At 39.0% G+C, this 27,998-nt stretch overlaps 2 protein-coding genes and 1 non-coding gene across 7 annotated transcripts; 1 reads left to right on the top strand and 2 right to left on the bottom strand.

Moving 5' to 3' along the window:
• Window positions 1–2: 2 nt before the first annotated feature.
• LOC143379672 (torsin-1A-interacting protein 2-like) lies at window positions 3–27,679 on the bottom strand. Of its 2 annotated transcripts, none has more exons than XM_076832407.2 (5): window positions 27,598–27,679; window positions 7,760–7,936; window positions 5,039–5,518; window positions 4,644–4,748; window positions 3–4,056 (listed from the first exon to the last, which is right to left on the bottom strand). In XM_076832407.2, exons 2-5 carry the CDS (start codon window positions 7,857–7,859, stop codon window positions 3,293–3,295), a joined length of 1,449 nt encoding a protein of 482 aa, XP_076688522.2. In that variant the 5' UTR covers window positions 7,860–7,936; window positions 27,598–27,679; the 3' UTR covers window positions 3–3,292. The 2 variants fall into 2 exon arrangements, with proteins under 2 accessions (XP_076688522.2, XP_076688521.2); XM_076832406.2 differs by lacking the exon at window positions 27,598–27,679 and adding an exon at window positions 23,518–23,557.
• Window positions 13,571–27,687, bottom strand: LOC143379673 (torsin-1A-interacting protein 2). 4 transcript variants are annotated; one of them, XM_076832409.2, is made up of 3 exons: window positions 27,598–27,687; window positions 17,353–17,510; window positions 13,571–16,183 (listed from the first exon to the last, which is right to left on the bottom strand). In XM_076832409.2, exon 3 carries the CDS (start codon window positions 15,574–15,576, stop codon window positions 15,181–15,183), a length of 396 nt encoding a protein of 131 aa, XP_076688524.1. In that variant the 5' UTR covers window positions 15,577–16,183; window positions 17,353–17,510; window positions 27,598–27,687; the 3' UTR covers window positions 13,571–15,180. The 4 variants fall into 4 exon arrangements, with proteins under 4 accessions (XP_076688524.1, XP_076688523.1, XP_076688526.1 ...); XM_076832408.2 differs by lacking the exon at window positions 27,598–27,687 and adding an exon at window positions 23,518–23,606; XM_076832411.2 differs by lacking the exon at window positions 17,353–17,510 and having other exon boundaries at window positions 27,598–27,684.
• Window positions 16,265–16,336, top strand: Trnaa-agc (transfer RNA alanine (anticodon AGC)). The gene has a single exon. It is a non-coding gene; the product is annotated as a tRNA-Ala (tRNA).
• Window positions 27,688–27,998: the final 311 nt, after the last annotated feature.

Genomic DNA, 27,998 nt, shown 5'->3' with positions numbered 1-27,998 from the left:
GCTGAGAAAAAAATTAAGATTTATTTTTTATAAGAACCAGAAAACTGATTTGAATAAGGCACACTCAATGTCTACAGGAAATAAATGCAAAAGTAATCATGGTTATATAAGGAAAGGGGAAATGTCAAGTCTGACATTACTGATTCTCAATGCCCATTAACTTTTTAAATATACAAAAGCAAAATTCAGTGGTGTTTAAAAATCTGGGTCAGAGATAAGCAAACAACTGGTGAAGAGCATTTTGCTGAATTTTCTCACTTTTATAAGCTGTCTTTGTTATATTCTAACATCAGTGCTCAATATGCTTCCTGTCTTAACAAACAGAAGTACAGATCAAACAAGAGTTAGATCAAAGCCTCCTTGGCAGCTAGCACTGTTCAGTTGGGCCATTAGCCCAGGGGTTGGTGGGCCAAGGACACACCAAGCCTCACCAACCAAGCGTGGAGGCTTCCAAATGAAACATGCTACAATTACTTTATTCATCGATTTTAAAAGTAGAAAAAAGAAACAAATAGCACTACTACCTTTAGCAGTATGAACCCCTTGGAACTTGCCTTTCAATCTCTAAAATAATTAGAAAAACTAAATTTCATCCTAAGGAGGGGAAAAAAAACAAGTCCAATGACACTTGCTCCTACAAGAAGTGTTTTACATTAATACATAATGTCATGGAAGTTATTCTGTGACAATAATTAATGATGTTCAGGTGTCATGTGTGGTATCATGTGCCCACAAATCATTTTTCAGAGTCAAATAAGCAAATTGCCACAATAATAAAAGATGAACAACTAAATACACAAAAGTCTGAAAAATGAAAAATGTAAAAAAATAATGGAATAGAAACTAATAGAGTATAATATAGAATAGATTTTAATTACTTGCATATTTTAAAAATATAGTTTTATGCTGTAAAAACAATCATTTTATTCATGAGATTATCTGCTTTTTCTAAAAATGATTTTTGAAATAATGGACAGAAAGCTGACAAATCTCAGTCAATTGCACTTAAGCATACTTTTCCTTCCATGTATAACAAAAGCTAAACAGTAAACAAGGAATTTGCAACTTTTAGCAATTCTCCTAAATTATACTGAGAGCAAATAATGAAAATCCATATTCAACCGAGTGAAGAAACAGTTCCCTCTGTTTCAAGTGTGATGTGAATCACTGACAGAAACTAGGTCTGTACTTCAAACTGGTTCCTCTATAGATCTGAGGTAGCACAGGTCAGCAGGCCAACATAACAATTCTACAAGGCACCAATGGTTGTGTGTGATGTAATACTAGCATCAAAGATCTAAAAATACTGGAAAAATTCAACTTATGGCATATAGAGTTTTCTTCTATTTCCTGATTTTATATTGGACTGACCCTGATATTACATTCACTATGCTTTAACTTTGTGTTCAGGTCTTTTCTCAAATCTATTGAGGATTCCTTCAAGTCAATACTCCTTTGGGGCTGTCCCTGCACTCAACTGAGCACACTTAAAGCCTTGCTCAAAACACATTTTTTTCCTGTGGTAGATACTCAAATAAACTTTTGCCCATGTCTTTGTAATCTTTTTGGTATCAATACAGATCCTTACATCTTTTTAGTGTTTCCTAAAATCCTTCCATCCTTCAGTCACAAGAATTCTTAACTACATACACATGTGTATGCTTTCACAGTCAAAGAGAAGCCAAAGTCTAGTTAAAACATTCCAGGGCTGTGGTGATAGTCCATGTAATGGAACAGACCTTTTGTTAGGTCTACATTCTACTAGTGTTCTGCTTTCAAGAGCTCAAATGCTGATCAACAACTTTTGTCTCCATACACACTGTTCTCAGTTTGTCTCACAATCACAGATCATCATTCAGCAATTGATACTGGTCATTAAAACCTCCGAGACTCTACCATTTCTGCCTCTCCTCACCAAGTATAACATCTCTTGCATTTCTATTTGGCAGTGCTGGAGATCAAACCCAAGGCCTCACACATGCTAGGCAAGCAGTCTACCACCAAGCCTCACTCCCAGCCCACATTTCTCTGATTTTTACCCTAATGGTGCTTCTAACTAGCTGTCTGAAAATGAGCTGCAGTGTACAATGCTCCATCACAGCACAGCCAAGAAACTTTGGTGAAGTTATGCCAATGTACCCATATAAAGACTACCATTAACTTGGTTACTAAAAATCTGTTCTTCTGAAAATGGTACTCAGACTCTCATCCTAAACAATGACAAAATTCCATCTAGGGAGACAGAAATGATTAACAGAATGAACAAAAGCATCAGAAATGTTAGTAAATTCTAGCTTATACATTCTAATCCTCATTTGTAGGTCTTTCTCTTTCATAAATAGTGCAAGTATACAATAAACCTATTTTTCATCTTCTGCCTGCTCACAAGTTTTAGTCTTTATTTTTTTCTACTTATTTCCTATATTCTAAGGTGTTTTTTCACTTATTGATTTTCAAATTTCATTATCAGTTAAACTGTTCCAATGAAATCATACAGAGATCCCCAACATATAAAACTGTCAAAAGCAGAACTACCCTGATAAAAGCTTGGGGATCCTGGTAGACAGTGTTAAGAATCACTGCTCTAAATCATTAAGGAAAGCTGATGTAAAGACACAGCCAATTGGAATATCTTCATTTTCAATGATTATAAGCAATTTCCCATTGATTCCAATATTTAAGAACATTTTTGAATATAGCTTGCTTGACCTCAGCTCATTAATGGAACAAAGATGTAGTGCTTTACATAAAGTGAGTATTTAGGGATCTGGTGGTTTGAATTGTTATTTCCTTTTTTTCATACTAGTCAAAAGTACAAACTAGCATAAAATATCCCTCAACTTGGTTATTAAAGCAAGTTTTTAAAATATTTAACATGATTGAAAAGTTTCTAAAAATGATCACTGCTTCAAACTCTGATTCAGTCCAAGTCTAAAAAGCCTCTTTCGTCTCCCTCAAGAAAACAGAAGTCACTCTGTAGTTACTCTGAGAATAATATCTTTCTGTGCAATGATTCTGTTATATTTTGGGATTTTTAAAAATTCCTCAGATTTCTATATCATGCTATATCTCAAACCTGATTTACTTGAAAAGGTCAATTTTAGCTTTGTCAAAGCTTAGATTAGAAAAAATTTACAGAAAGTAAAAAAGTGAAAGCTGCTTTTCTAAACTAAGCTCGTTTGTGTTTTTTCAGGCTGTTCCCTCCCTCTCTCCACCTCCCTCCACCTCCCTCCACAGAAGGGCAGTCTGTAGCTCTTCCGCAAGCCAGGGCCTTCCGTTACCAGCTCCCTGCTTAGCTTGACAGAAGGCAGCCCTGTTCCTCTATGTTCCTCACGGGCTGGACGGGCAGCACCAGGTGTGAAATGCGGCTCCACAGCCCGCTCAGTTTGTCAGAGTCCATGTGGTTGAAGGAACTGGGAGTGTTAGAGTTGGTAAATTTGGCCCAGAGTAGATCCCTCACTTTTTCTTCGGTTTCCCTTGGGCCTACAGTGGCCTCTAGTGTTTCCTCCTCCAGTAGCACGGTCAGGACCAGGGCCACATCTTTAAAGGCAGCGTTCTCATGATCACAATACTTGTAGAAGATCAAGGTGGAGCCTGCAGGGAGGGATTCAAAGTGGTGGACCACGGCAGCCTTCTGGCCGTTCTCAAATCCATAGCTCAGTTCCAAGTCAACCCACAGCTTGACCGTGTCGCTGTCGTTCATGGCTCTGTCCGCCCCATCAATCGTAATGGCAGAGACTTTCTGGGAAGAGGTATAGGCATCAGCAACGTGGTGGCTCAGGCACTTAAGGGTTTCTCTTCCCTCTCGAGCTGCTGTGAATATGATGGTGGCTGGCTCGGTGGGGTTCGAAGAATTCAGGTGCTTCTGGAGAAACTTACGTCCTCGCTGCCACAGGAAGGGACTCTGACCCGGGAATTTGTCCTTCAATTGGCTGAACTGAGCCAAGAAGGCCTCTAATGCTGGATTTGGGGGCACTTGCTGGACTGGGGAGGAATAGTAACTACTAACGGAACTTAACACAAAAGCCACGATAACCAGGCAGCCAAGAAAGAAGCCTGTCAAAGAAGGAGGAAACGAGAGAGAGCAGAGTCAGATGCAAAGCCTGTGGTGACTGAAATGAGGCAGAGTGCTCAGCTCTCACAGGGAGGAGCAGGTTCCTTCTGCCTGAATCTTCTAAACTTAAAAGGTATTTCTGGTAGACTTTAATTGTTATCTCTTATTTTTTAAGATATGGCATTTTTGTTAATAGGTAAAAGTGGATTATATTTATCTTTTGTTGTCACTAATGTTTTTAGAAATGAGCTATTAGTATTTTCTTCCACTTTCTCAAAATGCTTACCACCTACAGCAAACAAGTTAGTACTCTGACTGGAAGGCGGGTTTAGTTTCTTGTTTATGAAAAGCCTTCCTACAGTGGGGATTTCCATTTTGTTTAAGCTCAGCAAAACATCAGCCAGTACCCCTAAGGGGGAAAAAATCCTCAAACTTTCTTGATCTATTTTACTATGACTTGCTATCAAACATTCTTTAGAAAGATATTAACATGATATTAAAACCGTTTAACTGTGCTGGTTTTCTAGATATGTTCACTGAGGATTTATGAATGTGTTCAACACTACAATAAAACCAGGTTTGTTCTCACCATAGTTCCAAAAATTCTTTTTAGTAATCTTTCTTATGGTGGTATCCTGTGCAATCTCTTCCTTTTCTTCCAATGTTTGTATTTCTGGCTCATGACTTTCAGCCTCTGGAGGGAAGGGGAGGAACAATATTATTTTTAGACAGTACACTAATAAGAGTGTGTATGCCTTTATGACCTTTCACCTGACACTGAATTTCTAAACTTTGAAAAAATTTCTTTTATGCCACCAAGATTATACATTAGCTCATTCCACTCTGTCAGGTTCTTTCCCACACATCAACTGCATTTTTAAAACAATGTTTTCTTTTCTACTCACAGTGAACTTGCATAATCCTGAAATTGTCCTTGGTAACAGGGCAATATCAAACAGGGTAGGGTTAAGTGGGTCCCCTCACCTGGGGCAGGTCGTCGCCTCCTCAGTGAATCCTGGCCCTCCGGCCCTGCGCTGGAATGACCAGGACTCAGGGCTTCTGGAAAGTCTTCAGCAGGTGGCTCCTCAGAAGCACTCCCCAGGCCTGCTGGTGCTCCTCCTACCTCCTGGCTTGGAGAGCAGCTGGGATCTGGATCCTGGGGATTTTCACCCAGCCCTTCTGAAGGGAAGTGGTCCCCTTGAGCACTAGCCTCAGAACTCGGGCTGTTCTCGTGCTCTGTTTTATCCTCTGGATGGCTCCCAATATTTGTTTCATCTGGACTTTCTGATTTATCATCTGTATCTGCACTTTCTAGACCTTTTGCCTCTACCTCTTGGTGGTCTTCGTTAAGACCAGAGGCAGGGTGTGGGGTCTGAGGTTCTTCTTCTTCAATGGCACTTGCTGTCACTGTGGTCTCCTGTGTCTGAGAATTTATTGATGGATCATTTTCCAAAACCTGAGAGTCTAGTGAGATAAAAATTTAATTTTTATTGGAAAAAAACTTTCCCCCTATTTTTTGTATTTTAACAAGGTCCATGATTGATATTTATATAGATTTTCCTAGTTAGAAAGTACCCTTTCTAAAGAGTATTTGTTTCTGATCCCACTAATGGTGATTAAAACAAACTCATTATCATGTTACTAAATCTAACAGCTAATACTAATGTAAAACAATTGTGAATGACAAAACTAATGTTTGAGTATATTAAATATCTCCTCTAATGAAAGGCAGTGATTATCACTGGCAGTTCAAACCATCATGCAAAAGGCTGATGGGGAATTTTATAATGGATGAATCAAATTGACAACTGCTGAACCCACTGACCAATATTCCCATCATTAACCTCCCACTATAGGCAATGGAGAGTGCACCATCCCCTGTGAAGCATTCATGCTAAACTGGACTTATGTTTGATTAAGCTTCTAGAGCTAATTACCAGTTTATAAGGATGTAATCAGCAACAATAAAAATAAATGGCCAGAAAAGGGGGAAAAAGGAAGGGTAATCTCTCTTAAAAAAACAAACAAACAAACAAACACAATGTGCAGGCCAAAATGTTTAGGTCTAGTTTTGAATAAACCAATCATTAAAGAAACCACCTATGAAACAATCAGAAAAATCTGACTGCCAGATATTTGATGATATTAAGAAATTATCTTTTTAGGTGTGATAAAGGTATTGGGGGGCTGAGGTTGTAGCTCAGTGGCAGAGTGCTTGCCTAGCATGTATGAGGTACTGCATTCAATTCTGAGCACCATATATAAAAAAATAAAATACAGGTCCATCAACAACTAAAATATTTAGAACAACAAAAGTTATTGGATTATGTTTTTTTGTGGTGGGTGGGTACTGGGGATCGAACTCGGGAACCACATCTGAACCACATCCCCAGCCCTATTTTGTATTTTATTGTATTTTATTTACTGAGTTGCTTAGTGCCTCACATTTGCTGAGGCTGACTTTGAACTCGTGATCCTCCTGTCTCCGCCTCCCAAACTGCTGGGATTACAGGCATACATCACAGCGTCTGGCCTGGATTGTATTTTTAAAGAAAAGAATCCTTATCTTTTAGAAGGGCATATTTTAGTACAGATGTCTAGAATTTCTTCAGTCAGATGCTGAGGGAAGCAGGGAACGAGGGAGCACAGACTTGAGATCAAGCTGTTTACTTCAGCCCTCTGCTTTTATCTATGTTAGACATAATCTATGATAAAGCTCAGGAAAAAAGCAGCCGAGGAGACATATCAGTAAAATGCAGTTGTGGCCCAACTAGAACAAAAACAAACTCAACTGTGGAAAAAAAAAAAAAATTATGAGATTACTTGGAAAATTTGAATACCAACAGGCTATGTAATGATATTAAGGAACAATAACTTCATCTTTTAGATGTGATGATGACATTTTATATTTTAAAAAAATAATCCATCTTTAAGAGATATAAACCTAAACATTTACAAATGAAGTCATATTTATCTTGGCTTTTAAATAATCCAGGGCAGGTAAGACCAGCACTGTGCTGGTCAAAGGTGGAGCTGGACGCTGAGGATGCTGGGGGGTGGGGGTGAGGTTCATATTGTTCTACTTTTATACCTTGAAAAAACGTCCTTAATAAAAGATTTAAAATAAACACGTCCTCTTTTTCTTCTGAAAAGTCTATTTCATATTTTGGCTATATTTTATATCTCATTTCTGTAAGCAGGAAGAAGACCCTAAGTCTCATCCTTACCTATAATTGAATGATGCCCTCTAAATATAGCATATTATAGGTTTTTTGATTTTATAACTCTGAAGATCTGCCTACCATCTTTTTAAAAGATGTATGCATTTGGCTAATATTGTAGGTCCCTACTATCGAAGTCCCTAAAATATTTCTCTTCCTCATATTACAGTGAGGTTCTGCTATGTTTTAAAATTCGGTAAATAGGAACAAAAGAGAATAATCATAACAAATGAATCCACTGAGTTAGTCTTTTTACTTCAAAACTTCAGGGTCTTCTTCTTTTAATATATATTTTTTAGTTGTAGGTGGACACAATACCTTTATTTTATTTCTATGTGTCTCACACATGCCAGGCAAGTGCTCTACCACTGAGCCCCAGCTCCAGCCCCAACCCCAGAACTTCAGGTTTTAATCATCAGATTTTCTCTGGGCACAGCCCTAGTCTCCTACAGCATAAGCTCAGTGCCGTCCCAACTAGTCTTACCCTCTGGAGGATCCCTAAGTCCACTGTCGGTCATTTTGTGTTCTATCTCTTCAGAGTTTAGGATACTTTTTTTAGTGTCTGGGTTTCCTTGTGAAGACATCTTGTTTTCTTCTCATCCCAAGTCCCAACAGACTTATGCTTCCCGCAGACCCAGGAGACAAGGCATATATACCATGACTACAATAAAATGAAAAACATTAAATGACTTTTCAGCCATACAAAGGCGGAATGCCAGTTTCAGCTGTATTTTTTACACCTCTTTGGTCTACACAGTATTTCCTCTCTGAAATGTTCTTGTGAAGAAAAGGCGCTTCTGGCTTTCATGAGCATTACCCTCCAAATCCTAGACCACAGAAAGAGGCCCCCGACTATTAACCGGGCACAGACGTCACGGTCTCCCAATACATCCCAGGGCTATGGCAAGAGTATGAACAGTCATACCAAGGGAGCAGAGCCCGAAAGACCACAGCTCTGAACCTGAAATGCTAACGACTCCCAAGAGCGGGTCTGTGGCCACTGCAGACTTCCCTATGGCTTGGACGACCCTTCACTGTACAATAGCTCACCTGTCAGATGCTCCCACTTATTAACACGCAGGAATAGATGGTGCCACCCAAATCCAATGACTGCCTATGGTCCCAGGGAGCATGCATCTGGAATTTCATCAACACCCTCCTAGAGCTTCTTCCCAGCACTCTTTTGTAAAATACAAAGATGAACCCTTCCTACAATGCTTTCCTATGTCATGTTCAGAACATACAGGTAAAATATTATGAGCTTTATACAAAAGGACCAAAATCAGAGGCAGTTTGTAAGCAATAAAAACTTAGATCACTTTAAAGTTAAGTCTTATTGTCAAAAACAGATTGGTTGGGCTGTGGTTGAGGCTCAGTGGAGAGCTTGCCTAGCACATGTGAAGCACTGGGTTTGATTCTTAGCACCAAAAAAAAAAGATTTTAAAAATAAAAAAATAAGAAAAAACAAATTGGTCAGTAAGTTACTTAACCTTCATTACCTGTATAAAAAAAAAAAAGAGAGACAGAGCATTGTTGTATTAAATGCAAAAACACGTGAAAGAGCTTTGTACAGTTACATTTTTTGATAGCTACTTGGTTAGCCTCTCAAATGGGCTTTCTTTTGTTTTTCTCACAGTACCGTTGTAAAATTTAGTTTCACAAACTAAAATCATTAAAATTTTGTATTCCAAATGCCTAACACAGTGCCCAGTGTATAGTAAGAATTCTGTATTTCATTTTTAAAATGAGAAAAAAATGAATGAATATATGAATCAACAGTGGTGTGGTGTATAAACTGGAAGGGAGGAATGAGGGACAGGCCCTTCTTTCCACTGATGTAAACACTTTGAACATGTCAGATTTGGAGGCTTCCTAATCACCCCATTCTTCTTTAAGATCCTGGAATTGCTTTGCGTTTAATTGTGCTATCCCCTGTTATAAGCAGTTTCTCCTCTCTTAGTTCATTGAAGAAAATAAAAAGTACCCAATCCTTTTCAATTTTGTTTAAAGAAAAATTTCTTCCTGCCAGCCCAAACCAAGAATATTTAGAGTAAAAAGTTTTCTATGTACCAGTGGAAAAAAATTTTAGAAAGTAAAGATGTTATTCACAATGAGCATAAGGTACCTAAAAACAGAAACTAAAAGGCACACAGTAAGAAATCTAACAACAGATGTGGGAGAATTTCGGGGAGAGATAAATTAAATAGAAAAATAAGTTGTGCATAGACAGTAACAATGCAAACCATTGGTGCCAATTTTCTCCAAATGCAATCTATAAATTCAACACAATGTGAAACACAATCTCAAGAAAGCTTTCTGATTGTGGTTGGTTTCTAACAGAATAGACAAACTGATCCTAAAGTTTGAAAACGGCAAGTAGCAGAGGATCGAGAAGAATTAAGAAAATCCTAAAGAAGGGGCAATCTTTAATGACACATTTAACAGAAACAATGAGGTCCTGGGCCAAGAACAGACCAATGGAACATGCAGAATAGTTTAAAAAAAAAAAAAAAAAAGTGGACGTATGTGTGTGACACAAAAAAATAGATTAATGAATAAATAGTTGAGGCACAACTGACGAGTCAAATGGGGAAAAAATTAGATTTTGACCTCACACAAAAATCAATTCCAGATTAAAGACCTAAATGTAAAAAGCAAAACTGTGAAACTTTCAGAAGATGTCAATATCTTTCTAACTTCAAGGGTTTCTTAAACAAAATATAAAATACACAAACCATAAGAAGAATTTGACAAATGTGATCACATGATAAAAGTTTAATTACTAGACAAGAAAAAATATGAAAATTAAAAGGTAAGTTGCTGACTAGAAAAATATCTGCAGCATATATGACTAGTCAAGGATTAACACCTAGAATACACAAAAACTCCCAAGTCAATAAAAGACAAATATGTTATGAAAAAGTGGGCAAAAGAGATGGACAAGCAGTTCAATGAAGAGGAAACCTAGAAGTCTAACAATTATGTAAAAAGAAGCCAAGCAAATGCTGCCTGTGAGGAAATCAGGACGGGCAGAGAACAGGACCTACCCTCCCTCACTCCATCCTACAAACCTCTGGTGCTGCCACAGGGACCAGAGAAAAGAAGGGCAGAAGATGGAGACCTGGGACAGGACTGGGGTGGGGGGGCAGGTGTGAGAAACACGTTTAAGTTTTTAAAGAGGACGAGCACAAGGAAATTAAAAGTTTAGCAGCTATAGAGCAAAAGAAATTAGTCATTCCAGCCAGGATGGTGGTTTAAATGAGTGCAACTGTGACAAGGGCATAGCAGTGAGGATCCAGTAAGTTTATGTATTTCTAAATTTTTAACCACTCTTAGTTTAGTAAATTATGTAATTTTAGGATCTCAGGATGAAAACCGATATCTTGACCCTCAAGCAATTTCTAATCCTGCTGAGGAAACAAACAACAAATGAAGCATGCACAATTGTAATAGCTAACATTTATTGAGCACCCTCTTTGTGCCAGGCAGCAAAGCACATTAATGACCCTTTAATCTTCACAACAATCTCATATAGTTGGGACAATTAATATTCCTACTACTGTTTGGATGAGGAAACCGAGATGCAGAAGATTAAGAACCTTACCCAAGAACACATGACCATTAAGAGCAGAGTCAGAATTTTCTAACAAAAAGATAGCCTGGCTGTAGCACACAAAGTTTCCACTAAGACAGTTTGAAAATCTCAAACTGGTAAACAAAGCACCCAGGTCCTACAATATTAGATCTAAGTGTGATGTAACTCTAGCATATGTGACCTGGGTGAATCTAGACATCTCTCTCAACTTTGCTCTGCTTATTTGTTATTGAAAAGTTCAAATGACATAGTAAATCATGTGGCAATGACATATACCATAATTAAGATTATCCACGAGCCTGAAAAATGTGACAAGGATCTGCCCTGGGTCATCCATTCCTCCAGGCCTCTTCACCTTTACACAGAAGACCATTTGACTTGTGACTACAGGCTCAACTTCAGACCTCAGACCAATCCTGTTTTTCTTGGGAGATTAAATTTTTGATAATTCAGAGCAAGTTCTAACAGGCTTAAATCCCTGTTCTAAAACTAAGACTCTACTTTATCCCATAGTTGTCATTTCTGCCTTGATGTCTTGACCTTCTGCTCGACCTTACTATGTGAAGTATGGTCAGATTATGTTATTACACTCAAACCCCACAATGGTATGCAGTAGGCATTATAACACTGCCTGTTTCACAGATGGTGAAACCACACGGCATGGTTAAGATGCCCAACATCATTTGATCGCATCAGAATTAGAACACAAACCCAGCTGGCAGCAAAGTCATTATTTTTCCTTCTTACAAAGCAGTTTTTAAGCCAAGTCCTTAAAATTCCACGGAGTCTCAAGGGTTGCCAGTGGAGACCTAGGAGATGAAGTGGGTATGAGAAGCCACGACATGCAGACTGTCACATACTTTTCGGATGCCACAGACTTGTTTTTTACCTGTCTGCTTGGCCAGGCCTCCTGCTATAACTTATTGTCTTATTTCAATCACACGAATTGCCTCAGAAGCCACCGCTCTGGTGGGTGTATTTTTTCCCCAGTCTGCCCCAGTATGTTTCCACTCCCAAACCTGCCATTAAATAACTGGAAACAGGTATAATGGTCATTTTCAAAATGCTACCATTATGTCTAAATAATACCATCAACTCTCCCACACAATGCCAATAGAGACTTATAAGGCTCACAATTGAAAATATCAGACCCCAGAGCAGGTAATTAATTTTACCAACCTATTTGTTTTAATGTCATTATTCATATCAACTACAAGGTATTCTAGAATAGTCTGCCATATTTTAAGCCTTGTGAATTCATTCCAAAAAGACCTAAGGTGAAGCAAAAAAGGCTTTCTAAATTTTCTCCTTTGCTCACTTTTATGAGCTTTTCTACATGAAGTCGATTTGAGAATGAACCCTAATAGGTGTGATAATACCATCATGTTTGAAGGCCAAGTACCCTTGTTAATATTAAAATGAAGATTTTTTAAAAATTCCCCTCTTTTGTCCACATACTTATAATGCAGTACACAACTGTTCATGAGGATGCCTGGGGAAGTCTTAATTAAAAAGAAAAATATGGCTGTTAAGAACTAAAATATCAACAGTGGCCTTCAGTCTGACATGAAACCTTTTTATATTCCATGTATAAAGTATGATAAATACAGGTTGAAGATCCCTTATCCAAAATCCAGAGCATTTCAGACTTCAGGCTTTTGGAATATTTGCATAGACTTTATGGATTGAGTTTTGTTGTTGTTGTTCTGGGGATTAAACCCAGGGGTGCTTTACCACCAAGCAACATCCCCAGCCTTTTTTCTTTTTGAGACAGGGTCTAAGATGCTTAGGGCCTTGCTAAATTGCTGAGGCTGCCCTTAAACTTTTGGATCATCCTGCCTAAGCCTCCCAAACTGCTGAGATTATGTGCCACCATGCCTGGCCTGGTCAAGTATCCTTAATCCCAAAATTCAAAATGCTCCAGAAACCAAAAATTTTTGAGCACTGACAAGATAACTCAAAAGTGTATGAGATTTTGGAATATTTCAGATCTCCGAATTAGGGACACCAAACTACATCATTACCTTTTAGTGTAAAAACTACTCACACAGCTCCCATCCTTTTAAGCCAATAAGTAAATACCTTGGATGTGCTGCTGCAGAGTTTCTCCACTACTTAAAATTGGTTAAAACAAAAATACAGACCTTTTCTCCATTTTGCTGATATTGAAAATTTCACCTATGTAGAATGTTTCCTTGCCGAAGTCCGGCTGAGCAAAATAACCGGGAGGTGACAAGCAACTTGAAGTTGAAGCAGGAACTGCTTTATTGCGGGGGGGAAACTCAGCGGGAACTCAAGGTAGCGGGCACCTAAGGTAGCAGACACCGCTTTATTGCGGAACAGCAGAGGTATATATGCCTAACTGATTACACACAGCTTGACTCAATTAGCATCATCTAGATACAGCAGTCAGCCAATAAGGAATCCTTACCATTTTAATGGCTTGGTGGCGTTGCCTCACAAACCACTCCTCCTGGCAAACTGCCAGGCGCCATCTTGACTTGATTTGTGATCCCCAACATTTCCTAGCATGTGTCCCTGGAGCATAACCATTCACTAATAACTGAAAAAATTGAGATGCAACAACATTTATCATAGTACTATCCTCAAAAGCCCTGTCTCTTTTTTAGGAAGAACTTTATAGTAGTGAAGGGAGTTTTGAATCACAGGTTAATGATAAACTAAGTGGTCTTCACTCCGTTTAGCAGTCCACAGAGTTTATTCAGCAATGTAACTGGGGAGAACCATCATGATAGACATAAGGCAGAACACAGAAGTGGGTCTCTGGGATACATTCTTCACACAAACTAATAAATAACTTTAGGTTTCATAACATGCAGCAAGTATGATTTGTTGTGTGTCAACAGCCATTCATCTCCCACTTCTTCCTTCCTAAAAGAATCTTGATTTTATCAGTGGAGACCATGTGCCCCACTGGGGCAATACCAACCCTATTCCCCTTTGCCAGATTTCCCCAGGCTCCCTGGTTAACCTTCTAGTGAGATGTAAGAAGAAATCTGCTAGGAATCTTGTGGAAAGATTTTACTCCCAAACAAGACAGTCTTGAAGACAGAAAGACTTTTGCTCCCTGCTTCCAGTCTCTGGTGGGATTAAAATGTCTGGGGCAACAACAAACCATATTACACTCTTTGAGGAAACAAACCATGAGGACAGAAATCAAACACAAGGATCCTAGAGGTAAGGACAGAAAGAGTCTGGATCCTCAATAGCATTGCTGAGCTGCTACACAAGCACTGGATTACCCAGCATCTTAATCTGAAAATTGTCCAGTGGCTTCTGAGATGTTTCCAACAGCTTTTCCCAAGTTGCCTAACTCCCAACTCTGGTTCCATGATTTTCATGAATAAGAGAAGGCCAGACATGGCCAGCAAGACTTTCTAAGAAAGATGCTTCCATTAGACTGTTCATAATTCATATAAAGTCAAGCTTGGTAATTCCTTTTGCCATAAACCTCACAATACAGGTACTTTTCCATTTCCAAGGGAGGACATTTTAAGTTTCAGTCACTACAAAGACAGGGTAGTCTTTGGTTATGTAGAGCCAAGTTAAAAATGTAAACATATTTTTACATATTTTTGTGTAAACTATGTAAGTGTTGCCTAATAGAATGTAATCTTTCTGGCCATGACCAGTTATTAACATGAGGATGGGGCCAAACAGAGCAAGAGGAATAAATAGTTATATATGAATAAATTTTATATACACACACACTCATACATCTCTTTATCACCGATAGATGTAGAAGAGGGACAATTTAGAACAATGTAGTTTCTTATTAAAATTTATTGGAAGAATCTAGAATTCAACTACAGTGAGGATGCTTTCCCGCAAAAGTTACTATTAGAAATACAATTATGGGGCACATAGTATGGGGCCTCCCCTCCAGGAATACCTAGTTGGATGTCAATAATTAGGCTGTACAACTTTTTAGGAGGGGCAAGCTAGTTTCAAAACATTATTTATATGCATTAGTCTGGTTCTAGATGAACCATCTGGTTAGAATACTAAAATATGCTAAATAAAATATGCTTAGGCCACAGAAGCAGACCCAATAATTTAAGCAGTTCCCCTAAGTAGTGCCTGGGTCAGTTTCAGAAATGAGGCTGGGGATATAGCTTAGTGGTGTAGTGCTTGCCTAGCATGGGTGAGACCCCAGGTTTGATCCCCAGCACACCTCCCCCCACCAAAAAAAAAGGAAAAAAAGAAAAAAAATGAATTATATTTCCATCTTCCTTGGGTTACTAGCACAAAACCCTCTACAGTCTCCATGATTTTTACTATTATTGAAGTTATTTATTTTGGCCAAGTTTTTTGTTTAAGGTTTTATCTGTTCTGGTCAAGATTAACTGTAATGCAGGGTTAAAACCAGCTACTCTGGAGTCATGTATCCTTTTTCTAACCAGTGGAGGACCCAGAAGAAATGGATGGCAAGCTTTTTCAAAGGTCCACCTGGTAAGATTTTGGGGAGCCCACTCAAGTGGGAAAGACCAAGGAAGAACAAGGCTTCTATTAGCAGGATTATCAGGATAGCATTCTGGGCAATAATCAGCTCTGTTAATACGGTCTAAGAATACTTGGTAGCATTCATTTTCAACAAGTTCGGTTTGGTACAACCAATGGCCTAGTTCTAAACTAGGGAACCACTGCTGCCCACAATCAGGGCAATGTGAATTATCGGAGAACATCTGGACTTCAAAAGACAACACAAGGAGCAATGTAACAGCAAGAGGCAAATTGACAGAGAGAGACACCCAAATAAGCAGTCCCGTTACAGGTTTGTTTAGCAATTTCTCAGTTCAACCAGCATTACTTGCAGAAGGTTCAATGTGGCTTGCACCTCAATGCAATTCTTCAAGATTTCGTTGTCTGGTGTTCACTCAGTTGCAGCTCAATCTCTGACCTCAGGGACCGATGCAGTCTATGATGTTATCAGTCACTTACTAACAGTGCAGATCTCAGAACAGCTCTTTCAAATCCCAGCTTCACAAGAAAAGAGAGGGCTCTAGTCTCAATTAGTTATTTTTTCTTGTGCGTTATCAGCCGGTGGTGGCGTCACACAGACACGAGGCTTATTCTGTGTAGCTGGTGCTGGCACCCTTGCAGTTGTAATACACGTACCCAAGTCTTCAGGCCTTGACACTTTACAATGCTGCAGAGGGGGTAGGAAAACCTGGCAGATTCCTCTTAAGCGTGGATCTAATGAAGTCTGTCTTGGGAGGACCTTAATCTGGACCCAGTCACAGAAGTAGCTGATGCTGACTTGGATGGAGGGTCTGGGAATGCGTCACACACCTGTAAATGATAAAACTTCAGACGACTCATATGGGCTTTGCAGTTGCTCACAATATCATCAGAAACATGCATCTGAAGGGCTGGGGGTGTGGCTCAGTGGTAGAGCACTTGCCTAGCATGCAGGAGGCCCTGGGTTCAATCCCAGCACCACAAAAAGGAAAGAACATAAGAGACATGCATTTAGAACTTATTTGGATTAGTCAGGGTAGATGAGACTATAGTATGGGTTCAATCAAATTTATCTTCTGGGAGTCATGCTCATGTGAGCTCTAAGAAAGGTTTTGGATTATTTAGGATTTATATAAAACAATGTTTTTAGGACTAGATTTCTTTTTTATACTCCTTTTGCACTTCTGGAATAATAAGGTCTGTATAATCATATTTAACCTGGTTAAACTTTAAGAGCTCTAGTATATCTCTTCTGTGAAAGGGATGCCATATATGGTATTCCCTAAACATTAACAATGTATGGGATGACATTAATGATGTAGGCTTTCCATCACAGACTTCAATCTGAACAGGAGAAAGCTTAAAAAATTATTAGGTAATATTCTTAATAGCTAACCACAGGAAACTGGATAAAACCCTTTTGAAGGCTGAAAAAGAAACCAGTGGGGCAGGTCTCACTGCCTACGCTTGTCTTCACAGGTCAATGCACACTGTGTTTGTGAAAACAAGTATGTGAAGGCACAGCCCTGAAAAGAGACCTGATTTACCTTGGAAAATGCATCATCAACCAGTTGGAATGTGCAGATGATATCATCACCTCTGTGCTCCCTCATGCCACTGAATGTAACATGTAAACAGGTGGGGAGTAAGTAGGGTACCTGAAACACTGCAGCCATTAGGCAGTACCCCAGATTACCAAAATCACATCATATACTCTCCCTTTCTCCAGTGTTCTTTTTGTAAATTCTGAGGCAACAAGGGACAACATGGAACATTGGGGAGGGTGTAGGTGGTAAAACTGTATGAAGAACTAGCCTGAAAAGCAGGACTTACAGCCTCGGGGTAGGCAGCCATTTTCCTTACAAACTTGCAAGAAGAGTCATGATTCTGATTTTAAAATAGCAAGTTGAAAAGGCAATGAAGAGCCTCCTACAGTGATATGAAATGGGTGTTTCAATGGTACCCAGAGGTAGTAAAAGAGTCAATATAGATTTATTGACCTGTTTTTTGAAGTGAGATGACAATGAGTGGATGAGTCTACCGAGTCAGGCACTCAGGCAGAGTGGAAGAAAGGTAGGATCTCCAACTCAGGTGCGTTTTTGACTCAAGGACTTCCTTGGTAGTGACCGTACAGGGAATGATAGATTTCCCCGAGGCTCTGTTGACAGAAACAATCAAAATAAAATTTTAGGTGCTAGATTAAATATAGGGTGTATAGTCATAGAACAGACAGATAGGAAATAAAATCCTCATAATTGTGGAACTCATTAAACATAAATGATAAAAGCAAAGTTTCATGACTAAGTCAGATATAGAATTTGGAATTTTTAGAGTGAAATCAGGGAAATGCAATTAAAACCATAGCAAGATACTATTTTACATCTACCAGACTGGCAAAATTGACAAATCTGACAATCAGGGGCCACATATTATTCGAGGCAAAAGTATCTCTCCCCCAGGAATCCCCATTTCCATCTATAGGAGTTAAGAGACAGACCTAGAGCTGGGTTACATCCAACTTCAAGAGTCAAGCAATCACCAGAACTCCAAGTAATCCTGAATCAAAATGCTGGTGTTGTAGATGTCTCAGATGAGCTACACTTGCCCTGGTCCCAAACTACAACAGGCAAGAATCAAGGGGGACTAAAGATCTCCAAGTGCTCAGAATGCCACCCATTACCAGCCTCCTTGCTCACTTTTCAGTCTTACTACCACTAGGATAAGTTGAGAAGGGTCAAATGCTTCTGGCACAATTTCCAAAACCCTGCACCTCACCAACACTCATAGCGTTACTACCATTATTTGCTCACAAGCATCAGAACCAATCTCATACCTGCACCTCTGTTCATGTCAACTATCACATGAAGCCCCAGCCTTCCTGGCTGTTCTTCATCCCTTTAAGACTCTCACTGCCGGTTTGGCTCTGAGAGCAGAAAGAGAAAGCACCCACTCCCCTTTCTTGACTTGACCCCACAAAATATGTTAACATCTTGCTATATTACACGTTTTAGCTTTTTTGGCCACTAAAATATAAACTTCCTGAGAAGAGGGCTTTTAGTCCTTTTATTCACTGCTTGAAGTGTCCAACAAATATTTCTTAAAAGAAGTAAATGACAAGGAAGAGCAACTTGAACCCTTATACTCTAATGTTAGTGTGTAAGTGAGTAAAACCACTTCTGGATGAACTTAGCATTATCTAAGAATGCTAAAGATGTGCACTACTTGTAACTCAGCAATTCCACTCTTAGGCATATTCCCTAGAGAAACCTGTGAATACACATTTAAAAACATGAATAAAAACACTGAGTAGCCCTATGTAACACCAAACTAACAGCCAAAATGCCCATGAAGAGTACAATAGGTAAATAAATCCAGGTATCACCACACAATGGAATACTGTGTAGACAGAGATAAAACTTAAAAAAAAAAAAAGAAAGAAAGTAGCAAAAGAAAAATAATATATACATACACACATTCCTATAAATTTTCTACTTATAAAGTTTGGAAAACATAAAATTGATATTTTATTTAAGGATAAACATGCAGTAAAGCTAAGAAGAAAAGACAATAAGCATCAAACCCAGGGTAACTATTATCTTTAATTGGAGGATTAAAGGAGAGGACCTGGGAAGACATTCCTAGAATTTTAAAGATAACTAGATGGAAGAAAAAAAATGTTCAATATATCACAGTTCCTAGTAACTTACAGCATTTCTATTCAATATTTTATAATTTAAAAAGAGCAACAATACTCTTTTAAGAGAACAATATGGATCTTTGCTTTTCTCCTAAAATTGTAACCACCATTTTTTCTACAGAAACGAGGTAAAAGAGGCCTACCTAATGCTGGTATGAAAAAGAATGTTTATTTTGGCATTCCCCATGAAGGAATGCATTTGTGTGTAGGAACACTGCTATTTCATACAGTGTCTCTGCACCAATTAGAAAAACAAACCCTTCCTCCAGGCAATCTGCAGCCTCCAGCACCTCACGTGGCCAGGTATTCAACCACTCACAGTAACACACCATCAGCTATTCCTATTGTCAACAACAGCTAACAGCAGACCTGAGGAAAGCCACTTTCTCTTCTAAGCACTTTATGTGTATTAACAATTTAATCACCACAATAATCCACAGGAGGATTATTATCCCCATTTCACAGTTACAAAACAGTTAAGCAACTTGCCTGACGTCACATGTATAGCTTTAGAGAAACCAGATTTGACCATCCTGATTTCAGAGTCTTTTTACTCTTAACCACTATGAGACACTCCCTTTCTAAAACAGTGACAGTTAATACTTTAGAAAGTCCTTTCACAAACTGTTCACAAACTTCCAGGACACGGTTTGGTAGTATGTATATTAGGGTGGAGATGGGAGAAATCACCTCTCATGATTTTCCACCCCGATACACAAAAAGATAAACAGGATAGGTTTCAGGGCCTTCTGAATCCCCTGACATAGAATATGAAAAATTTTATATGCATTTTTTTTTCCAGAAAGATGGTACATACTTTTGGACTCCCAAAGGAATCTAAAATGGTTCCTAATCATTTCACTACCAAGGGCAACTTTTGTTCCCCGCATCTCATTTTGGAAAGACATTCGAACAATCTGCACTCTCATAGCCTCGTAGATTTGCCAATCAGAACTTCTAATAAAAAAACTAGTGTTATTAGCTTTAGTTAGAACTTTCAACATTTTAAACTAGAAATACTATTCAAAATATCTATAATATAACGTTGGAAATATTGAGATACCCTGAATTTGCTTCCTTCCTCAATTCTACTAATGCAAGTCAAAAGCAGTTGATTTGGGGCTATGGCTCAGTGGTAGAGTGCTCACCTAGCACGAGAGAGGCCCTGAGTTCAATCCTCAGCACCACATAAAAATAAATAAGTAAAATAAAGGTACTGTGTCCAACTACAACTAAAAAATAAATAAATTTGCAGTTGATTTAAGGTAAAGGTATTACTATCATTGGGCTTTTAGAAATGCTGAAAATATCTTGAAAACTACCATTACCCTACTAACGATTAAACACAATTCTTTAAGGGGGACTCACCATGGGCCAGACCCAATGCCAATTATTATAGATAAGAAAAAACAACCTTTCAAGACTTCTACGTCCAGGGAATCCAGAGTGGAATCAATGCTATAGGTGAAAGCTAAGGACTTTAGAGGGATACAAAAAAAAAAAAAGATCACCTATGGAGATCACAGAACATTTAGCAAGGTTCACAAAAGAAGCTAGAATGCCTCTATTTTCAAACAAACTAAATGACCAAACACAGTGGGTAAAAAACCAAAGCTTAAAGAGGTCCTGTACAGCACAAAAGAAACTACCAATCAGTTTTTTTGACTGTGAGAACTAAAGTAAATGTAAGATTCTTCCTGAAATTGTATTAGGAGAAAATTTAGGCGGGGCGGGGAACAGTACTTTAGCACCAAAATAGAAAATGCAGTTCTAGCTGGACATGGTGGCACACGCTTATAATCCCAGCAACTCTGGAGGCTAAGGCAGGAGGACTGCAAGTTTAAGTGCCTCTGGCTCAATTATCACTATTAAAAAAAAAGAAAAGAAAATGAAGTTCTGTTTAATTCACTGAAATTTACATCAGCTAACCACAGCAGCTTTATACATAATAAATAACATTCTTTGTTATTTCTTTAACAAATTGTTAGTAAGCAAGCTCAAATCTGTCTTTGATAGACAAAAATTCGCGGGGCTGGGGATGTGGCTCAAGCGGTAGCGCGCTTGCCTGGCATGCATGCGGCCCGGGTTCGATCCTCAGCACCACATACAAAGATGTTGTGTCCGCCGATAACTAAAAAATACATATGAAAATTCTGTCTCTCTCTCTCTCCCTCTCTCACTCTCTCTTTAAAAAAAAAAAAATTCGCTCATTCTTTTTAGTGGTCGGATATAATTAAGTTTCAGACTAAGTCTGATTATTAATTATTAGGGTGACAAATTTTTTAATATATATATTTTTAGCTATAGTTGGACATAATATCTTTATTTTACTTATTTATTTTTATATGGTGCTGAGGATCGAACCAAGTGCCTCTCATGTGCCAGCCGAGCACTCTACCCCTAAGCCCCAGCCCCAGCCCCTAGGGTGACAATTTTTCAGGCAATATATCCCTTAGACTTCAGCCTTAACCAAATTCCTCATATGATACATAAAATCAAAAGCACATTAAAAAAATAAAAGCTTTGATTCTTCTCAAATTTCCGCTTAAAATATTCTTTTTCACAGCATAATCTAAGGCTAATCAACAGTCCTAAGTGTCTACTTTTTGTATGAAAATAGTTTCTCCAATAAGTTTTATACACAAAGTGAAATCTTAAGAGCTTCATATTTCATGAATTCTCAATTTAGGTGATTAGGGAATATGAAAATAAAGAAGCCCCTCTTTTTGAATTCATATACTCTAAAATAATTCTTTGTTGAAAATATTTTATAAAAAGAAATAGTCCTGAAGACTTTATTTTGTGAAGAACTACCTTTTTTTGAGCAACTACTTTTAGTTTGTCAAAATCTTGAGATCACTGAGAGAAGGTATGTGGATGATAATATTTAGTGCTACTTAGCACAAACACTGTTGAGATAAGCTAATTAAAAAAATATGATCCTAGGATTGAGGACAGCTGCAGAATGTTCTTGTCTCACTGCAGGAACTGACAAACAAAACAGGTGTGTGTATGTGTTGTATAGTGGGGGTTGGGGGTATGTGTGCGAAGAGAACACATAGTTTAGAAGTTTACTGGCACATTCCACCTACTCTGCCCTACTAGATCAAAAGTCCATGGATCTATCCACAGTTTCCATTTAAAATACCAACAGCCAAACAGATTTCAATAGTCAGACCTGGTACAAGCTTAGGTATTTTAATACCTGCAATAGCTATTTGTGTTTATAACAAATTTCTAGGTCTTGTCCACTTCTCTACACCAAATCCACTGTCATAATATCCCAGTACTATTTTTTCAACTCATTTTCCAGTATTTTCACTAACTGATAACTTGTTCCAGATTTTTAAAAGAGGGTTTAAAAGGGAGTTTAAAACAGGAACAAAAAAGAACTCCCATTACTTCCTTATGGAACTGTTTTTAACAGACACTGAATGCCTGGAGCGGTTCAGATACTACTTTCCTGCTTATCCTTCTTCCTCCCACTCCCAACCCTTTGATTCATATCTCTCTGGTTTAGCCTGACCTTGGAAAAAGCAATAGCAATACACAAAAAATTCAAGAGTTTGCTAAGATTTCCAATAGTGGGTGCCATAACTGACTCTCAATTTATTACTCACCTTCCCTAGTCACCTTTTATATCTATTTCAAGTGAACATATTTTTATTACACTTTTTAGTATGAACTAATTTTAAGACTTATGGGAAAATTGCAAAAATTTAGTTTAAAAATTAAAAAGTTCCCTTATATCCTTCATTTAGCAACTATATAATTAAAGTACAATTATTAAAACCAAGAAATTAAAACGAGTCAATTAAAATAATATAGTCCATGTTTCAATTTCACCAGTTTTTCCATTAACGTTCTTTTTCTGTTTCAGGGACCCCCTTTGCACTTAGTTGCTATTTCTCCTTAGTCTCCAATATGTGACAGTTCCTCCATTAGTTCTCATTTGTGACTTTTCCTCATCTTTGTGACTTTGACACTTTGGAAGAGTACGATCAGTTGGGAGAGTGTCCTTCTGTAGGTTTGTATAACATTTATCATGATGAGAAAGATAGAGGTGATGCATTTTTGGCAAGAACAACAAACACCACAGATGCAATGCTGCGTCTTTCTCACTGTGTCCCACTGCCAGATTCATGACGCCCGGATGTTTAATGTGATGTAAACCTTGATTACTTGATCTACAGTTTCTCTCAACTGCTGAGTTACTATTTTTCCTTTGTAATTAATAACTATCTTTGGCAAGAGACTAGAGACTATGTAAACAGCCTGATTCTCCACTTTCACCCACTACCATATAGGTAGATATTATCTGCAACATTTAGTATGGTGCTATTTGCCTACTGGTGAGTTTCTATTTTCTTCTTTCCTTCTGTTTATTAATTAAATTCCTCTGTAAGAGTTATCCCTTCTCCCTTCTTATTTGTCTATTCGGCTGGTATTAGTATAGACTCATACTTACTTTGAGGGTTAAAATTCGAACACTATTGCCAGTCACAGTCGTACACGCCTGTTAATTCCAGCAACTCTGGGAAGCTGAGGCAGCAGAATCACAAGTTTGAGGCCAGCCTGGGCAACTTAGCAAGACCCTGTCTCAAAACAAAATAAAAAGGACTGGAGATATAGCTCAGTGGTAGAAAACCCCTGGGTTCGACCCCCAGTACCACAAAACAAACAGACAAACAAACCACCTCAATACTATCAATACTCATTTTGTTATTCACTTTTTTAACTTGGCCATTAGACAATTCTCCAAGTTGCCTTGTGCCGCCACTGTGCCTGCATCTCAGGAAGCTAAGGCAGGAGGATAGCAAGTTCAAGGCAGCCTCAGCAACTTAGCAGGGCTCTAAGCAACTCAGCACATACCCTGTCTCCAAAAAAAAAAAAAAAGGGCTGCGGGTGTGGCTCAGTGGTAGAGTGCCCCTGGGTTCAATCCCTAATACCAAAAAAGAAGATTCTCTAACTTGACTTTCCTCTTTTCAATAAACACCCAAACTTTTGAGTACTTCCTTAACTTCAAGCATCATGACATGTTCCAGGTTCTCTGGTATTTTCTCTGTCCTGGCCCCAGAATCAACCTGGTTCCTTCAAAAATCAAGATCTAGGTGCTCAATGCTATTGGGGTGTCACTGTCAAGCCAACAACTGGAACAATAAACCCCGCCCCTTTTTTTTCTTTTGAGAGGTCTCTCACCATTGTTGCCTTGGCTGGCCTTCTAACTCTCAATACTGCTGCCTCAATGTCCATGTAGGTGGGATTACAGGCACACCACCATGCTTACCACTAATATTAATATTGCGTTTCCTTACTGTACTAAACTTATTAGCTGGGAATAATTAGTATCTCCTGGGAGTTTGTTAGAACTACAAATTCTTGGGCCCCACTCCAGATCCATTAGACCAGAATCTCCAAGGTCTCCTAAAAGAATTTGTTTTAACAGGTCTGCCAGATGATTCTGGTGCTCACTATGAACTATAAGGTTCAAGGAGCATCTTTCTTTATTATAAACCCTATGTTTATCTCTAAAGTTTTAAAAAAGGAAAGTGTAGTCCTAATAACTTCCTTGCGTATAAATATTTTTATTGCCACAACTAATAAAACAGATGAGTGGCCTCATCTGTTAAGGCTCTAAACACTTCCCTATTCTTTATCATTTTCCTATAAGATGATGTTTATATCTGGTGGTCTAAGTAGTTATCAAGTACAGATGCTGTTACTTTTATACAAAGAAGCTGCAAGTCATCCTCCAGGATTAACTCCTGATTATTACATATATGATCTAGTAGCCATGTAACGAATCTACAAATATAGAAGCCAACACAGCACTTGCCACTAAAGCCGACTGCCTTGGCACTAATGACTGCTCCTTCTTCTGATCTGAATTCTCTCTCTTCGCCTTTGGTTTTCTTAACCACAAAATGGAATAACACTAGTTAGAAGACAGAGGCAGGGTGCGGGTAAATGAGATGATATGTAACACCACTGTGGGGCGGCTTTTTTTTTTTTTTTTTTTTTTAACATACTGGGGAATGGGAAAAGTGGAAATTGCACTAAGTAAAGTTCTGCTGCTTTTTTACCAGTAGATCAGAATAAAGGCAAACCCAGAGAGCTCTATTCATATAGTTACAATAAAACTTTCAGAGCCTCCTGATGCAGGAAGAGCACAAGTTTGAGGCCAGCCTGGGAAACTTATCAAGGCCTTGTCTCAAAATAAAAAAGGCTGAGAATGTAGCTCAGTGGCTCTGAGTTCAATCCCCAGTTGGGAAAGCAACAACAAAACAAAAAGAACTTCTGAAGTTAACAAACCAATGTTTGTACATTTACAGTCATGGACTACAGAAAAATACATAAAAGATAAAACAATTTGATGTGTTAAGGTAGTGGAATTATAGGTGAATTTTCTTCCTCTCTAGTTTGATTACCTCTCTAGTATGAAGGAAAGTAGCCCAATAAATAATAGCAGTTTCCACTTATCTGGAGTCCTTATACTATCCCATTTAATATTCCAAATGATCCTATGAATCTCTACTTTACTAATAAGGAAATGGCTCAGCACTACAAGGTTATCTATGAGAGTCACATTGTCAAAGAACAGGATTCAGACCCAGCTATACTCCAAAGTCTATATGCATAACCAATGTTGGGGACACCATTCCTTATTCCCAAACACTTGATTTTTCTGCCTGAAATTTATGATCAATATAATCACCATATTGAATCATCTCTTGTGAGCACGGCTTAAAAAGTGGTTCATAAAATACAGATATAGTCAGCTGGAAGAAAAAAAGCCACCCAGCAATTCTTTATTCTTTACATTTTTGGTGTGTTGTAGAACCTCCAAGTTTATATGCTTTCATAGTTGGCTTAGTGCACAAACTCAAATAGATAAAGCAGATAAGGATTCTCTGAGCAAACTTCCTTTGGGAAATTCAAGTGGCACTTAAAGAAATGTGGACTTCAATGAATACAATTTAAAATGACTTCTCAGGTTAAAACTAAATTATACACAAGATACAACGTATTACTAACATATCCAATAATCCTGCAATAAGTAGCTAAATTCTGATTTTTTTTTTTTCATTATAGACGTTCCTGTTGAATACAGAGTCCACAACTTGATGACCAGTTTTGCTACAGGGTTATCATGTTACCTTGGATGATTCATTTAAGCTCTGTTTTATCTGGTTTCCTTCCTAACATAGAGATAAAAGCTTCCATAGCAAATTTTCATTTTTCAAACTATTCTAATCCAAAGGCTTCCAAAAATAAATTTTTCTTCTTCAACCATGAAGTTCCTTTTGCCATTTTCACTGGCCATTTACAAACTAACCATGTGTTTTAAAAAATAGAACGGATAAACTTTGGTAGCTGTCAAGGCTTTAATTCTTTTTTTAAAAAAATATTTATTTTGGAGGGCTGGGGATGTGGCTCAAGGGATAACATGTTGGCCTGGCATGTGCGGGGAACTGGGTTTGATCCTCAGCACCACATAAAAATAAATAAAGGTGCTGTGTCCACCGAAAACTAAAAAATAAATTTTAAAAGTAATTGGACACGACACATTTATTTATTTGTTTTTATGTGGTGCTGAGGATGGAATCCAGGGCCTTGCACATGCCAGGCGAACGCTTTTCCGCTGAGCCACAACCCCCAGCCCCAAGGCCTTAATTCTTAAAAAATAAAGAGGAGGAAACAATCCCTCATATACATCCAAAATAAATATTTAAAACTTAAAGGGAGGTAAAACAAACAAAACCAGCCAGGTGCCAGGACACATGCCTGTAATCCCAGCAACTGGGGAGGCTGAGGCAGGAGGATCCTAAGTGTGAGGCCTGCCAGGCAAACTTAGCAAGGCCCTCAGCAACTTAGTGAGACCCTGACTCAAAACAAAAAATAAAAAGGGCTGGGGATGTGGCTCAATGTTAAAGTGTCCCTGGTTTCAATTCCCAGTACCAAAAAACAGTATGTTTAATCAAATAAGATCACTCATCTCCGGATCTCTCTAACAGTACAAAGTCTAACAAGTAAGCACTACTGATTAAATACGGAGACTTTGTTCAAAGGAAAAGGAATGAACTTTTTCATAGGATAGGAAATATAATTGAGAGTAGATAAATATGCAAGCAAAACAGTAACCATGGGTCTTACTAAAACTTCAAACTTTTTAGCACCATTAAGGACGAAAAAAACACTATCTTTTAAGGACTAAGATGATGAGTGCCGGGGTCCTGCTGTGCGTGGAAGTAAAGGGAGTAACCTCCACCTACATCAGCAAATTTCCCGTTCAGGGTTCGAAACCTAAGGGAATTCAGCTCCTGGTCTTAAAATCCAAACCAACAATTCGACGCGGCGCGGCGCGCTGGACGATCCAGATTCCGCCGGCCCCGCTCGCCCGCTCGCCCGCGGGCTGGGCCGGCCCCACACCCGTCCCGGGTCCGCGCGAGGGTGGGGGCGGGGCGGGCCGCGGCTGAAAGGCCTCTGAAAGGAGCAAACGCCGTTCAGCCCCGGCCTGCAAGGCCGCGTGCCCATCCCGCCTGCTTACCAGGTCCAGCGGGGATCTGGGTGGGGAGCTGTCAGCGGCAGAGGAGACTTTCAAGTGTGCCTCCTGCTCCAGACGCGGAGAAGCACCCTGCGGCCGCCGCGGCAGAACGTCTTCTGTCCCCGTCCACGTGACCGCCACCTCCGCCGGGAGGCGCGAGGAATGCTGGGACGGGTAGTTCCGGGGCCCCGCCTCCTGCGGGCCCCTCCCTCTGCTCCACGCCCCGGCCTCTCTGGGGCCTGGCCGCCAGCGAGAGCCCGAGTGGGCCTGAGTGACCAGTACTGGTTGCCCGGTTTCTCCTGCTGATCTGTAAGGAACAGACAGCTATGCCACATGCCTGGCCACTCCGACCCTTCAAACGACCTGAAATCCATAGATTAGGAAAACCTATGGGGCCCAACAGA

The sequence above is a fragment of the Callospermophilus lateralis genome, chromosome 13 (assembly GCF_048772815.1).
Source record: "Callospermophilus lateralis isolate mCalLat2 chromosome 13, mCalLat2.hap1, whole genome shotgun sequence".
Classification (NCBI taxonomy): domain Eukaryota; kingdom Metazoa; phylum Chordata; class Mammalia; order Rodentia; family Sciuridae; genus Callospermophilus; species Callospermophilus lateralis.
This window is presented reverse-complemented; position numbering and strand designations above follow the sequence as displayed.